This window comes from Styela clava, chromosome 14 (assembly GCF_964204865.1).
Source record: "Styela clava chromosome 14, kaStyClav1.hap1.2, whole genome shotgun sequence".
NCBI classification, from domain to species: domain Eukaryota; kingdom Metazoa; phylum Chordata; class Ascidiacea; order Stolidobranchia; family Styelidae; genus Styela; species Styela clava.
Genome location: NC_135263.1, coordinates 12,988,454 through 13,004,062, shown reverse-complemented (window position 1 = coordinate 13,004,062; position 15,609 = coordinate 12,988,454). Strand labels below are relative to the sequence as shown.

At 34.8% G+C, this 15,609-nt stretch overlaps 2 protein-coding genes across 2 annotated transcripts; both read right to left on the bottom strand.

Moving 5' to 3' along the window:
- Nucleotides 1-1,538: 1,538 nt before the first annotated feature.
- LOC120340354 (uncharacterized) lies at nucleotides 1,539-14,428 on the bottom strand. The gene is made up of 7 exons (XM_078119922.1): nucleotides 14,236-14,428; nucleotides 13,517-13,689; nucleotides 13,109-13,175; nucleotides 12,592-12,764; nucleotides 12,407-12,498; nucleotides 11,902-12,182; nucleotides 1,539-2,304 (listed from the first exon to the last, which is right to left on the bottom strand). The coding sequence occupies exons 1-7, from the start codon at nucleotides 14,320-14,322 to the stop codon at nucleotides 2,212-2,214; spliced, it is 966 nt and encodes a 321-aa protein (XP_077976048.1). The 5' UTR covers nucleotides 14,323-14,428; the 3' UTR covers nucleotides 1,539-2,211.
- Nucleotides 2,311-3,833, bottom strand: LOC144431979 (uncharacterized). Its single transcript, XM_078119923.1, has 3 exons — nucleotides 3,669-3,833; nucleotides 3,195-3,382; nucleotides 2,311-2,886 (listed from the first exon to the last, which is right to left on the bottom strand). Exons 1-3 carry the CDS (start codon nucleotides 3,747-3,749, stop codon nucleotides 2,469-2,471), a joined length of 687 nt encoding a protein of 228 aa, XP_077976049.1. The 5' UTR covers nucleotides 3,750-3,833; the 3' UTR covers nucleotides 2,311-2,468.
- Nucleotides 14,429-15,609: the final 1,181 nt, after the last annotated feature.

Here is a 15,609-nt window from a genome sequence, read left to right as displayed (position 1 = left end):
AAAGTTAGGAAATAATTATAAAAATAATTTTTCGTCATTTAAAAAAAGTTACTTCTGATCTTCTAATTTCATGTCCTTCCTCTATACATACATATACTACTTCACTGCCTGTATGTTGCTACAGACTACTACATTGTCTTTCTTATCTTAATGTATGAAAGTTTTGGATTATTTCCTGAATTAAATTTGCTCCTATATTCAAATAGACTTGGTTTTGAGAGACGACTGTATTTTCAATACAAAGGACGAAGCCGTGGCGCAACATGAGGCTGTATAGCGTAAAGCCTATTCTCCCGAACGCTAACTTAATAATTGAAATACAGTCGAAACTGTGATAATCTGGTGTCCAAAATGATGGTGTTTACTACCCGACTTCAGTACACGTTTATTGTACGCAGGAGAGATCAGGGGTCTTTACAGGCAGTCCACGAGTCACAACGCGGCCAAGCCATTTAGTGCAGCCCTTGTCACACATCAAGTATAAAATTCTTACTGCTGTCGAAGCTGATGTTAACAAACTATGTAAAAACTCGAAAATCCAAGTGTCCCACTAAAATATCAAATAAATAAAATTTTGCATTGTGGGAATTTTTTAATTCCTTGTGTACATGGAAAAACTAATTTCTTTGTGCGCCCAGCTAGATGTCAGAAGTTGGTTATATGGCCCACCGACAAATAATGTTGCGCACCTCTGTTTTTAACTAATGCCACCTGGCATGGATTTCTGCGGACGTTTCTTGAAGCAGTGAAGTTTCTTTTCAACAAGCAACTCGCTAACTATATAATATCGCGTTGCGCAGGCGTTCAATTCTACATAACTCGCATACCTTCACTAAATTCGAATAATATTTCTCTAAAATATTCTAATATCATGATTATGACCAAAATAAATCAAATAGAAATAATTACTTGAATTTTTACGTGACAGCCGGCACAATACAAACGTGGAAAGATACGAAGCAATATTGAGCGCGTGCTGGAGAACATTACGCCTTTATACACGGTTGTTGCGAAATCCGAAAGTTCTAGAGAAAGACCGTGGGTACGGCGGCGTAAGTGACGCAACATTACGCGACGAGTTGCAACGCGAATGGATTGTGAAAATCAGATTTTTTATACGCACCGGCGCGCGAGATTGCGCGTTTTGAACGACTGTACATTTTGTCGGGCATTATACGCCACCATAACGAAATATTTGAATGAGGTAGTCAGATAAGGGACGGGAATGACATCATGAGAATTTGCTCATGATTATCAAAGCGTTCGAAACTCTTAATTTTGACTTATCAGAGGTTTATATTAAATGGTAAGTGCGCTTTATGTACATTTGTACCACACAAGTCATCAAAATTGCTGTCGCAAATAACCGTCGTCCTTTAACCTTACGTATATATAATTAAAATCTTGAATTTAATTTCACTTCATAGCGATCTTTCCACATTACTACCTTTTGAAGACAAGGCACTCAAAATTGCTATCACTTTTAATAATACAGGCAACTCATGTAGTCCCATATTATAAACGTTATAACATTCACATAGCAAGAGAGAGAGTTTATTGCATTCGTCAAACCACAAAACACACCATATATATAGCAAACGCATATAAACAATAAATAGACAGATGCTTTGGTGCATGACCTTTTGGGGACATCAGAGTCTGTTGCCCCCCATACAATCACATTACCAGCAATAAAATGATCCAACGGGCTCGGTGTTATAAGTTATAATAAGACACTAATTCGAAGAATTTGGGCGTTAATGCTTAAAAAAAGGATATATACGCAAATTGTTGAGTTCGGACGTTAAAGCTTGAAAACATATAATTACACGAAGATGACTCGGGCGTTAAACTTCAAACCAGTTATCGGTCAATTGATATGATTTTAAATCTGATAAAATGGTTTTATCAAACTCTCAAAGTGGCAGCCATAAACATTGTGTGATAGGTGTAATATTTCTATTCTTAAAGTTTTATCATATAGACGTGGTGTTCAAAGTAACGCGAAGTACACTCTGACTTACTCGTCTTGGATTGTTTTGTCGTTGTTTTGATATGCAAAGCTTGATGAAAAAATAGCTATCAAGGATATTGCCATAACAACTAAAAATGAAACCCCCATGCTTAAGTGGAATATTGTCAAATTAAAGGTCTTTTCAGTCACTATGTTTGTCTCTCGAGTTGGGTTTAAAGCTGTATCTGTAAGAATGTTTATTGGTTTTGTGAACACTTGAGTAGTTGTGGGCCGATATCCTGTAGTTGAATTTCTGTTATCTGTACTTCTCGTAAGTGTCTGTGTTGAGGCTAAAGAGTAAAATTCATATTTCAATTAATTTAGATAGATACGCTAGGAATATATATGAAACTTAGAGTTAATTCAATACTTTGATTTATTTCAAATATATTTAGTGTACTCTCATTAGCAATGATAAACACGAGTAATATTTTTGAAATCAGATATCGGGCTTTCAAGATTGGCTGTTTTCGAGCAACTTTTCGCCAGAATCAGTCAGGTTGTCTAGTGTATCATTTGGAGGCCTACTTTGCTGCGATGTGCGATGTTTATATACTCTAAATATTAAAATAGCAATACTGACAATGAGAAATATTAACCCCAGTACTATAATAATGTAAACCCATGGCTCTAAATGTGTTTTTTCGCTGTGTTCAACACTGGTTTTCACAGTTGTGCTTGAAGTAAAAGACGACTGAAACGAGGCCGAAGTAATTGGCCTAATATTCGCATTGGTTATTTCTTTGGTGGATGTTGGACTGGTGATATGTTCAACTGACGCCGTGCTGTGAATATTCAACGAAGTATTGATCACTGGTTTATCAGTTGACACATTTCTTGTAGTTGTGCTGGGTGACGTGGTCTCACAATCCCTATAACGTTGAGAAAAATAGTTTGTTTTTTGGTTCCGATAATGTTACTGTCCAAATGAAAGCTAAAAATACTGCTACAGTTACCATTACTCCCAATAAAGGGGTTTATGTACGAAAGCGCACTTATTTGAGTATTTCGGTTATTCAGTTAAATGCTTGGGATTAAGACTCGTGAACCGGGCTTGGTGTCAAAGAAGCCAATTTTTTATGTCAGCTCTGCTGCATTATTACGAGTGTATCGTACACGCGTGTATTGGTAAAGTAATCGATGATTATGGAAACATAAACTAATCGAAAACTATACTCACCTCCAATGGTGACTGCAAGAACTTGATAATACATTTGGTTTGCAGCTGGTCAGTGAACCAGTGCACGGCGAACATGTGTTATTATACGAATCCCAATATTCGCCTGCATCACACTGATCACACCCAAATGTGTTATTTTTGTTCATCCATCTTCCAGATCCATGAGGAATTCCGCAAGGGTCGCCGATCTATAATAAAATATGTTATTGTTCAATAGGATTTAATTGCTTTATGTTACTGCTTACTGAAGTTCGAAAACCAGCTGTGTTTTTCGCATGGAAGGTTTGAGCAGAGCAAGTTTGAATGCCGATTGATATATACTTTCAGTTCAACTACAGCTTTTTCGACTTTAACCACCTTGCCATGTAGCGAAGTTTATACCCGTGGAATAAAACTTGGAATAAAATCTGCAACATTTTCAGTTGCTTTGTTATTAAGACTATGTTTAGTGGTTAAAAATATAAAATATTTCACCTTAATTTTCAAAGATGATGCATCGCAGAGCATATTGATAGAAGCAAGAAATATCAATTCAGTCCATATATTAAACGCCATGGTGCAAAAATATGTGAATTGGAGTAGAGGGGTTAAATATAAGACTATCTAAATAAGAACAGTGCTTATGAGATAAAAATGTTGACAGATCATAAAGATGTTACACAAAAATGAAATTATTTTCTTTTCACATTTGCTACACAAGAGCATCGTGATCAAATTTAGTTTTGGTAATGGGCAGTTGAGGCGAGAACACTAGATGCAAGAGCAGGGTCGGATTTCCCAAACCCTTTCTCTTCGATGGTCCAAATCGACTTTTTATACCCATCCTAAAAATTGTCAACTCTTTGCTCAAACGCGTGAGAAATTCTACTAACGTCTCGTTCAATAACCGTTGTTCGAGCAAATGCGAAATACGAGGCGCATTTCTCCTCCCCCATCGCCGCCTCGTGGCCCATTGTTGTCACGCGATTTTAGTTTGAGAAAATTTGCTTCTGCTTGGGACCAACGTTGTCATGCATAATCCTACGCGCACAAACGGTGTTTTCTGGGTTTCTAACTCACTACTGATTTTCTTGAGCAATATTCAATAAATTAGAAAAAAAAGGTTAAAGGTTATAAACAAGGTAGACTGAAATTTATAGGATGAAGCCCTAACAATCAATTTTGTTCTGTTCATTTTCAATTCTAAATTTGAAAAACCTACCACCCTAACCTTGAAAACAACAAAAAGAGTGAAAAAATATCGATTTATAGGTAGCCTATGCTAATTTGTCTAAGAAACATCGAATCCAAGAATTATTATACCTTTTTTTAACGTAAGCGTTCATTTAAAAAGTTGAAATGATAATTTTATTAAATCGTAATTGGCCACGCCCCTCTCCTCGCCTCTGGTGTGGAAACGGATATTATGATGTCGGGTTTGCTGGTGACATGAGAAAGATCTACATAAAACAAAATATTATGAAGTGTAATTCGGTTTCTGGTTAGCAATTTCCTGGTTCATGTGTGATATCACTTTTCTTTATTTTATAATTTTACGTATTTTACAAAAAAGGAAAGTTTCTATTTACATAAAATATATCCCTATTTTATCTAATTTTTTCATTTCTATAAAAATTTTTGCTTCATTTAGAGAAAAAAAAACTCAAAGAAGTAACATGTCATCGCTGACCCAGACATATTTGTTACCTATAATATGTCGAATAACATAAAGGATACTTTGATCTTGATTGCTACCTAGCATCATTTCCTATTTTTATGACTCTAAAAAATATATATATATATAGCACAACAATATAATTGGGAATATTTTGTGTGTGTTCTATATTCTAAATTTATGTTATTTCTAAACTAATTCTAATATCAATATAGATACCGACCAAATATACATTTCATACATCTTTGCTGTCTATGTATAGGCTACATTTTATTTTAGGTATTTGGGAACTATACAGAACAGACAACTTGAACTTACACTACATCGAAATAACCGTTTCTTTGGCAAATTTCATATGGTAAAAATAGAAAATATAATTTTTTGTCCTTTTGAAATTATCCCATTAGAAAAAAAGTTACTTCTGATATTATAATTTTTTGTCCTTCTATGTCCACATTTATATACTATGTCACTGCCTGTACGTTGCTGCAGACTACTACCCTTTTCATTATATCTCAATCTATGAAAGTAATTAAATTATAAATACTCTGAATGTAAATACTGAATTTTTACCTGACACCCAGCGCAACCCAAAGTTGAAAGCTACGGGACGGTGTGAAACTTTCCGAAAGTTCCAGAAGCCCGCACTGTGACTCGTGCTGTTATCACGTTGCGCTACATTGCACAAGCCGGCGGTTTCAACAGGCTGGAATCGGATTTGGGTTACTGTCTTCGTACGTCAATAGTGAGAAGAGTCCTTTTCCAACGCATTTTTTTTTACTTGTTTTGACATATAATATGAATAATAAAAAAGTTTAACAATGAAAATGTAAAGATTGATACATTACGGTATCTGTGTAGGCTTAGCCTCGTCCGAGATATTCAAGAAAAACATGTATTCGACGTTTCGTAAATAAAAGTTGTCACTTGAGCAATTGTCAAATATAATTTCAGCTTATTTAAATCGCACACAAATCGTAGAAGTGTATTGAAAATACAAGCTGAGGATACTAAGTGTTTGTTAATTGAACATTCCCAAGTTAAAATTTTAGAAATCCAATGAATATAAACCTCCCTCAAGCTATATAACGGTGTACAGCAAAATTCCGTTTAATTCATTCAAATATATATATTGTTTATATGGCATGTTGTCTGCCTGTATAGACACATTGTAGACGACTTTATTGTAGTTCAAAACCTCCAGATTACTTATTTTGATAAATTCAATGCTATAAATTACATTAGGTTTATGCATACTGGCGGATGCAAATTGTGTTAGTTTCTGTATGGTAACAAGCCTGATTGTACAATACATAATGTGATAACTTTTGAGATGTTACCCAATACACCTGTTATTGGACACGTAGTGGACATAACGATCGTTTCAATATTATGTTGTTGTTGTTGGACACGTAGTGGACATAACGATCGTTTCAATATTATGTTGTTGTTCTTGTTCTTGTTCTTTGACACGTTTTTAAAAAGTCGCTTTTCTCTTCGAATACTGGACCAATTGCTTTGAAATTTTCAGTGGTTAAAGATTAATTTTTTCGCTAGAAGGCTATTACTTTTGTTTATTCTTAAATTTTATATGAATCCTATGAGATATGATATTTCATACAAAATTTCGCGGTATTTATTTTTACTCATGGGAACACTGTTTTACACTTATTTCAAGCGGTTTCGCGATCGATTGTCTTGCTCAGTACTACAGCTACTGTAGGTACCGGTACCGTAACGCAGTGAAATTGACTTATTCCTTCCGCGGTATTACTAATGCTGCAATGCAAGTTTTATAGCCTATCGTATGCGGAACGGAATATCAGACCTACAGGTTCGGTACCGGTACTGGTAGCTCAGTACGTAAGTACGATACTGGTACTGGTGCCGGTACCGGTGTCTTACCACAATGAAACACTTGTAGCCTACTATATTTGTTTATTTTGATGAGAGTCTACTGAAAACAACATAAAATTTAAAAGGGAAGAATTGTTCTGTGATCAATTATCTGTCCTAAAGTGTAAACAACATAAAATTTGCAAGGGAACAACTGTTCTGTGATCAATTACCGTATATGGCCTACAGTGTACAGGTAAGATGCTGGCTGACTGCTAACCGGTACTGGTAGCTCAGTACGTAAGTACGATACTGGTACTGGTGCCGGTACCGGTGTCTTACCACAATGAAATTACCGTAACTTATTCTTTCACGGTCCTACCAGTGCAGTAATGCAAGCGTTGTAGCACTTGTAGCCTACTATATTTGTTTATTTTGATGAGAGTCTACTGGAAACAACATAAAATTTGAAAGGGAAGAATTGTTCTGTGATCAATTATCTGTCCTAAAGTGTAAACAACATAAAATTTGCAAGGGAACAACTGTTCTGTGATCAATTACCGTATATGGCCTACAGTGTACAGGTAAGATGCTGCCTGACTGCTAACTCAGTACCGCTTGACACGTTTTTAAAAAGTCGCTTTTCTCTTCGAATACTGGACCAATTGCTTTGAAATTTTTAGTGGTTAAAGATAAAAATTTTCTCCAGAAGGCTATTACTTTTTTTTTTGCTATGACGTCATCAAAATTATGTGACTCTACGTGTCCATATATTTGAGCATAGCTCTCTTGTTCTTGTTCTTATTCTTGTTCTTTGACACGTTTTTAAAAAGTCGCTTTTCTCTTTGATTACTGGACTAATTGCTTTGAAATTTTCAGTGGTTGAAGATGAAATTTTTCTCCAGAAGGCTATTACTTTTATTTATTTCAAATATTTCTGTTAGCTCTGTAAGATTTGTTTTTGTTTGCTATGACGTCACTAAACGTTCTCGGATATAGGACGCCATTTTGTGTCCAACGGACCATCTTGCAATTTCAATTCACGCTGTCACAAGACAGGACCTTCTAAAGATAGAGAAGTTCTGGTACCGTAACACAGCGCGGTGACACTGAACTAACTCGTAGCTGTCAAAAGCTTGAAAATCCATACAAATATGAGAAATAAAAAGATGAAACTTGGCAGGTGGGTAGAGTTGTGTTTCTTTTAACCTTATTTGAAGGTTTCGCGTTTCTACATATGAAGGAGGGGGAATAGGGGGTGTGCATTTCCGATACGTCGATAATATCTTTGTCAACCAATTTGCGACCACCGTGTTTTCGTCTGTTTGATTGCTGTGATGTGGTGCTTTGTTTATAATTTAACGAGTTTTGTTCGAAATAACCGTGTTCTTGAAATATATGACGGTCAGAAAGCGGTGACACTGAACTAACTCGTAGCTGTCAAAAGCTTGAAAATCCATACAAATATAAGAGATAAAAAGATGAAACTTGGCAGGTGGGTAGAGTTTTGTTAACCATCTTTGATAGTTACTTCTCTCCCCCGGGATAAATATGTAAATCCTATCCTAATACGTCGATAATATCTTTGTCAACCAATTTGCGACCACCGTGTTTTGTCTGTTTGATTGCTGTATGGCTGCGTATGCGATAGTCTCGACGCAGCAGAAACGATGATCAAGGCTTGAAATCCGTGGTCGCACACTGGTCGTTCGGTCGCAAATACGTCTTTCGAGTGCCGTACTTTGGGGATTTGTATAGCTTTAACCCTTTGTCGTAGAAAGTTAATACGAGGTTTAGCGTGTAGAATAAATGCCGCCAATGCACCCACGGTGAAAAAATTAACGGGTTAGATATATTGGTTTTTGTTTTATAGCGGTTTGAATGAAATTGTCCGCAGACGGGCTACACCACCCTAGGCCTGGTGAGTTGTCCGTGTAGTCGAATTGTTCATCAGCCCTAAACGGCTATGACAGTCACTGTACCAAAAATTGTACCTCGATTCGGCTGGTGTTAAGTTGACGCATGTTATTTAGTAACGTTTTTATGTGAAATGTTTGACTGTGGTTCGGTACCTGATCCGATAATACGGTACATAATTGACTCATATCACGAGATATTTCAACTGATGTTTCAATTGTCACAGGACCTAAAATATCTATGACAGTCCCTGTACCGTCACGGTACCCCGATACAGGTACTGGTAAGTCACCGCCGGTATGTTAGTCGTTGGTCACCGCATATGATTTTTGGGGAATTGTTCTGCGTGTCCATATATTTCCATATATGATCATTGCTCTCTTGTTTTTAAATAGGCCATCTTAAAAAACACAATATATAAGAAAAAAATGACAACTTTTTAATGCAGAAAGTAGCTACAGTTTCTAAAACTTAATATCCCCACTGCAATGTACAAATAATTGTATTAATTAGCCTATATTTTCATATTAGGAGTTTTTCTTTATCTTGAGTTTTTCTTTTTTTATTTCTTTTTCTTATTCTGTTGAGTTTTTGCTTCTTTTCCGCTTTTTCTTTGGTGCGCAACCGTTTTCTTTTATTTCGGCGTTTGCCTTTTCTACGTTTTTCTCTTTTGAGTAATGAAATCGAATGTGATTGAAAAAATGTTACCATTGAGTGATACTTTTATATTCCTTTTTAACGGCATTTTTTAGCGGCGGTGTTACATGATTGTTTCCTAATGAACATTATCAAATATTTGCTAAAAGAGGGTCTTACACTCATTATTGTTAAGTCATACACGACTTGAAAGATAAAATACTGATACAGACATTTAAATACATATATGGAATTTAAATGGCAATTTTGTTTGCTTAACATCTATCATATATCCCCTGTACTCTTACTCAATAAGATTCACTTGACCTAATGAAACCAAAGTATGTTAGTTGAAGTGTCAAAATTTGTATGGTTATTATCATTTTTTTTATTGATAAATTTTAGTTGTATGACTATTTGTCTGAAACCATATAAATTATCGGATATAGGTGTTGGGTTCATCACAATAACTAGATAAAGAAGCAAGAAAAACATCTGTAAGAAGTCGCTTAATTTGATATTTTTGTTTAGTTCTAATATCAATTCTAATATCTATTCTATGTTCCAATTCTAATATCACTAACTAACTAATTGTTTTTTCTTTGGCAAATTTCATATGAAAAAGTTAGGAAATAATTATAAAAATAATTTTTCGTCATTTAAAAAAAGTTACTTCTGATCTTCTAATTTCATGTCCTTCCTCTATACATACATATACTACTTCACTGCCTGTATGTTGCTACAGACTACTACATTGTCTTTCTTATCTTAATGTATGAAAGTTTTGGATTATTTCCTGAATTAAATTTGCTCCTATATTCAAATAGACTTGGTTTTGAGAGGTGACTGTATTTTCAATACAAAGGACGAAGCCGTGGCGCAACATGAGGCTGTATAGCGTAAAGCCTATTCTCCCGAACGCTAACTTAATAATTGAAATACAGTCGAAACTGTGATAATCTGGTGTCCAAAATGATGATGTTTACTACCCGACTTCAGTACACGTTTATTGTACGCAGGAGAGATCAGGGGTCTTTACAGGCAGTCCACGAGTCACAACGCGGCCAAGCCATTTAGTGCAGCCCTTGTCACACATCAAGTATAAAATTCTAACTGCTGTCGAAGCTGATGTTAACAAAGTATGTAAAAACTCGAAAATCCAAGTGTCCCACTAAAATATCAAATAAATAAAATTTTGCATTGTGGGAATTTTTTAATTCCTTGTGTACATGGAAAAACTAATTTCTTTGTGCGCCCAGCTAGATGTCAGAAGTTGGTTATATGGCCCACCGACAAATAATGTTGCGCACCTCTGTTTTTAACTAATGCCACCTGGCATGGATTTCTGCGGACGTTTCTTGAAGCAGTGAAGTTTCTTTTCAACAAGCAACTCGCTAACTATATAATATCGCGTTGCGCAGGCGTTCAATTCTACATAACTCGCATACCTTCACTAAATTCGAATAATATTTTCTTTAAAATATTCTAATATCATGATTATGACCAAAATAAATCAAATAGAAATAATTACTTGAATTTTTACGTGACAGCCGGCACAATACAAACGTGGAAAGATACGAAGCAATATTGAGCGCGTGCTGGAGAACATTACGCCTTTATACACGGTTGTTGCGAAATCCGAAAGTTCTAGAGGAAGACCGTGGGTACGGCGGCGTAAGTGACGCAACATTACGCGACGAGTTGCAACGCGAATGGATTGTGAAAATCAGATTTTTTATACGCACCGGCGCGCGAGATTGCGCGTTTTGAACGACTGTACATTTTGTCGGGCATTATACGCCACTATAACGAAATATTTGAATGAGGTAGTCAGATAAGGGACGGGAATGACATCTTGAGAATTTGCTCATGATTATCAAAGCGTTCGAAACTCTTAATTTTGACTTATCAGAGGTTTATATTAAATGGTAAGTGCGCTTTATGTACATTTGTACCACACAAGTCATCAAAATTGCTGTCGCAAATAACCGTCGTCCTTTAACCTTACGTATATATAATTAAAATCTTGAATTTGATTTCACTTCAGAGCGATCTTTCCACATTACTATCTTTTGAAGACAAGACACTCAAAATTGCCATCACTTTTAATAATACAGGCAACTCATGTAGTCCCATATTATAAACGTTATAACATTCACATAGTGAGAGAGAGAGAGTTTATTCCATTCGTCAAACCACAAAACACACTATATATGCAAGCACATATAAACAAAAAATAGACAGATGCTTTGGTGCATGACTGGGAGGCAACGATATGACCTTTTGGGGACATCAGAGTCCATTGCCCCCCATACAATCACATTACCAGCAACAAAATGATCCAACGGGCTCGGTGTTATAAGTTATAATAAGACACTAATTCGAAGAATTTGGGCGTTAATGCTTAAAAAAAGGATATATACGCAAATTGTTGAGTTCGGACGTTAAAGCTTGAAAACATATAATTACACGAAGATGACTCGGGCGTTAAACTTCAAACCAGTTATCGGTCAATTGATATGATTTTAAACCTGATAAAATGGTTTTATCAAACTCTCAAAGTGGCAGCCATAAACATTGTGTGATTGGTGTAATATTTCTATTCTTAAAGTTTTATCATATAGACGTGGTGTTCAAAGTAACGCGAGGTACACTCTGACTTACTCGTCTTGGATTGTTTTGTCGTTGTTTTGATATGCAAAGCTTGATGAAAAAAATAGCTATCAAGGATATTGCCATAACAACTAAAAATGAAACCCCCATGCTTAAGTAGAATATTGTCAAATTAACAGTCTTTTCAGTCACTATGTTTGTCTCTCGAGTTGGGTTTAAAACTGTATCTGTAACAATGTTTATTGGTTTTGTGAACACTTGAGTAGTTGTGGGCCGATATCCTGTAGTTGGATTTCTGTTATCTGTACTTCTCGTAAGTGTCCGTGTTGAGGCTAAAGAGTAAAATTTAGATTTCAATTAATCTAGATAGATACGCTATGAATACCTTGATTTATTTCAAATATATTTAGTGTACTCTCATTAGCAAATCGTTTAAGAATTTATCTCATTATTCTTCACGTCTATTTTTATGTTGTGATTTGATAAAGACTATTAGAACAGATACTTTTTATCGGAAAGTAAATATATTATGTACATCGATAAATGAATAACTCACTGGAAAAAACAGGGTTCATTGCGGTCGAATCATTAGGTCCTTGAGTTGTACTGATCTTCGTGTAAGTAGGCATTGGAACAGTTTTTGGTTTTCTGAAAATCGATTTGATTTGAGCAATTTCTCAACGAAACATAATCCTATTCAAACTAAGATTTGAAAAAATTCTTAAAATAAAAACGACTCACATATGGTCTTTGCAAGATGATCGGATATTTCTCATTAAGTTTGTATATCGAGGGCTTGTGCACAAGGAACAGGTTTTTGTTTGTCGTGACCAGTATTCATTGACTCCACAGTTGTCGCAAACCAATTGGTTATTTTTTATCATGTAAAGTCGTCGTGGGGCACACGGTGTTCCCTGTGATATTAAAGACGTGAAATTGATGAACTTTCACCGCTGACACCATCAGCTAAACTTTCTATACGAACATCAATATAATTATAGTAATGCTAGAATAGTTGACTTCTATAGAATAGTATTTCAAATACCCGCGCAAGTAAGGTCCTATAACTAAATATAGGTCCATCCATCTTTGTTACAGAAACAGTGGGTTCTACATGGCGGCTTACGTGAGACTTTAAACAAGATGGTTATGGCTGAAGCTAGATAGGACACTATAGTTTCTAATTATTATTCTTCAAGCATCTCAAATCTAATAGATCTGGACTCAGACTCTATAGCATTATTGTCCAATTACTTACCACGTACGAATTTTCAGTTTCTTGCGTCGATATCTGATCAAAAGATGTTGGAACGATTTTAGACTTTCTGAATATTGAATTGATATGTTCAATTAGTTTTGTTCAATGTTATTTTCACTCAACTTATTCCGTTTGCACTACCCAAGTATACATAAGCAGTTGCTTAGTTGTTTTATCTTGGTAAACTCAAGTTCCTATACCTGCTTACAGAAAGATGGTGATAAATTAAATACACTTTTTTCAAATGTAGTATATATAGTAAATTATATTACGCGAATTGGGGTTGCTATAGAAAATCATATATATATTTTTTTAATATAATTTACTATAGGATTTTTAATGCGATATAGTGTACATCTTTTCAAACATATTCTGAAAATTTTAATAAATCTAAAAAACGCAACTCACACATGATCTTTGCAAGAGGATCGGATATTCCTCTTTAAGTTTGTGTATCGAGGGCTTGTGCACAAAGAACAGGTTTTTGTTCGTGTTGACCAATACTCATTCACCCCACAGTCGTCACAAACCAACTGGCTGTCTTTCAACATGTAAATTTGTCTTGAAGAACATCGCATTCCCTACAAGGTTCACAAAAAATATATTGACTATCGCTTGCTTGGTCACTTTTGTGCAAACTAAACGAACTACCATGGATATTTAGAATTAATCTAATTAAAACGATTCCGAAATTAAATTGCATCTAACGTACGTGACAAATCGAGGTTTTGATATTCTATTGATAAAATCCACATTTAGTCAAAAACATTCAATAGCTTATTTTAAAATGGCTGGCTTGCAATAATGGTTAAATTATGCAAAAAAATATTCTGAGTTGAAACAGTCTGTAAATGTTTAGTTCTACCGATCACCAGTTTATGAGTAATATTTATTTCCACATTTTCTTATCGATTTACTAAGCACGAGAGGAGAATATGAGTGTATGTATATTGTATACTCCACACTCAAATGCTCATACCACGAGCCATAAGTAATCTTTGTTTGTTAGTAATGTTAGTCAAAACCTGTAAACAATTGAGAATCAGTTTTTACCTAAGTTAAACCCTATCAAACAAACGATTCAAATTTTTTACAATATATATGAAAAAAATAGTTCAGTTACTTACTACATAAGAATTTGCTGTCATCAATCCTAAAACACCATACTGAATTGCTAGAAGCAATATCGAACAACATCGCACATTATATAACATTGAAATTGCTTGCAATGGGATAAAGAATTATTCATATACAGCCCGTCTCGAACCTCCACAAAAAAGAAAGATCAGCCTTATTCTGCTCCCCATTCAACTTTGATAGCCTCAGGGAATTCCCCATGTATTTTAAAGCAAAAAACCTTTAGTCACGAACTAGTAAACACGTTACACGATATTGCGCAAGCCGGCCGGCATGTTTACGCAAGTTTCAACAGGTTGAAATTGGTTTTTGTTGGATTTATCTTACTGTCTTTTTACGTCAATAGTGAGAAAAGTCATTCCTGATTTTTGCTATGTTTTGACATATATTATGAACAATAGGCAAAATTTAACAATGAAAATGTTAATATACATACAATTGAGTACCTGGGTAGGCTTCGCCTTGCCTGGTTGCTTGAGCGTCAAACAGCACGAAAAAGATATTTAACAAACAAACATGTATTCAACGTTTCGTAAATAACGTTGTCACTTGAACAATTGTCAAATAAAATTTCAGCTTGAAATAAAGATCACACAAATCGTAGAAGTGTTTTGAAAATATAAGCTGTGGATACTAAGTGTTTGTTAGTTGAACATTCACAATACAAACGGTGTACAACAAAATTATCTCCAATCCATTCCAATATACATATATATTGTTTATACAGCATTTCGACTGGCTGTATAGACACATCGTAGAAGACATATTTATTGTGTTTCCAACCCTCCAGATTACTTATTTTATTAAATTTAATGCCATAAATTACATTAGGTTTATGCATATTGGCGGATGCAAATTGTGTTAGTTTTTGTATGATAACAAGCCCGATTGTACAATACATATTGTAATAATTTTTGAAATGTTACATAATACAACCGGTTTTTTAAAATAGGCCATCTTGAAAAGCACAATAAGAAAAAAATGACAAGTTTTTAATGCAGAAAGTACAGTTTCTAAAACGTAATATTCCCACTGCAATGTACAAATAATTGTATGAATTCGACTATATTTTCATATTATGAGATTTTCTTTATTTTGAGATTTTTCTTTTTATTTCCTTTTCTTTTTTTTCTTATTCTGTTTAGCTTTTTCTTCTTTTCCGCTTTTCCTTTGGTGCGTTTTCTTTTATTTCGGCGTTTGCTTTTTCTAAGTTTTTTCCCTTTGAGTAATGAAATCTTATCTGATTGAAAAAATGTTACCATTGAGTGATAATTTTATATTTCTTTTTAACGGCATTTTTTTAGCAGTGGTGTTACATGATTGTTTACTAATGAACAATATCAAATATTTGCTAAGGAAGGTCT

Excerpts from the sequence above, each read along its gene's own strand:
- LOC144431979 (XM_078119923.1), bottom strand. The coding sequence starts at position 3,749 with ATGGCGTTTAATATATGGACTGAATTGATATTTCTTGCTTCTATCAAT. Across the intron at positions 3,383-3,668 it reads CATCATCTTTGAAAATTAAG|ATCGGCGACCCTTGCGGAAT; the intron begins GTGAAATATTTT and ends ATTTTATTATAG. Across the intron at positions 2,887-3,194 it reads TCTTGCAGTCACCATTGGAG|GGATTGTGAGACCACGTCAC; the intron begins GTGAGTATAGTT and ends TCAACGTTATAG.
- LOC120340354 (XM_078119922.1), bottom strand. The coding sequence starts at position 14,322 with ATGTTATATAATGTGCGATGTTGTTCGATATTGCTTCTAGCAATTCAG. Across the intron at positions 13,690-14,235 it reads TGACAGCAAATTCTTATGTA|GGAATGCGATGTTCTTCAAG; the intron begins GTAAGTAACTGA and ends TGAACCTTGTAG. Across the intron at positions 12,183-12,406 it reads AATGAACCCTGTTTTTTCCA|CCTCAACACGGACACTTACG; the intron begins GTGAGTTATTCA and ends TTTACTCTTTAG.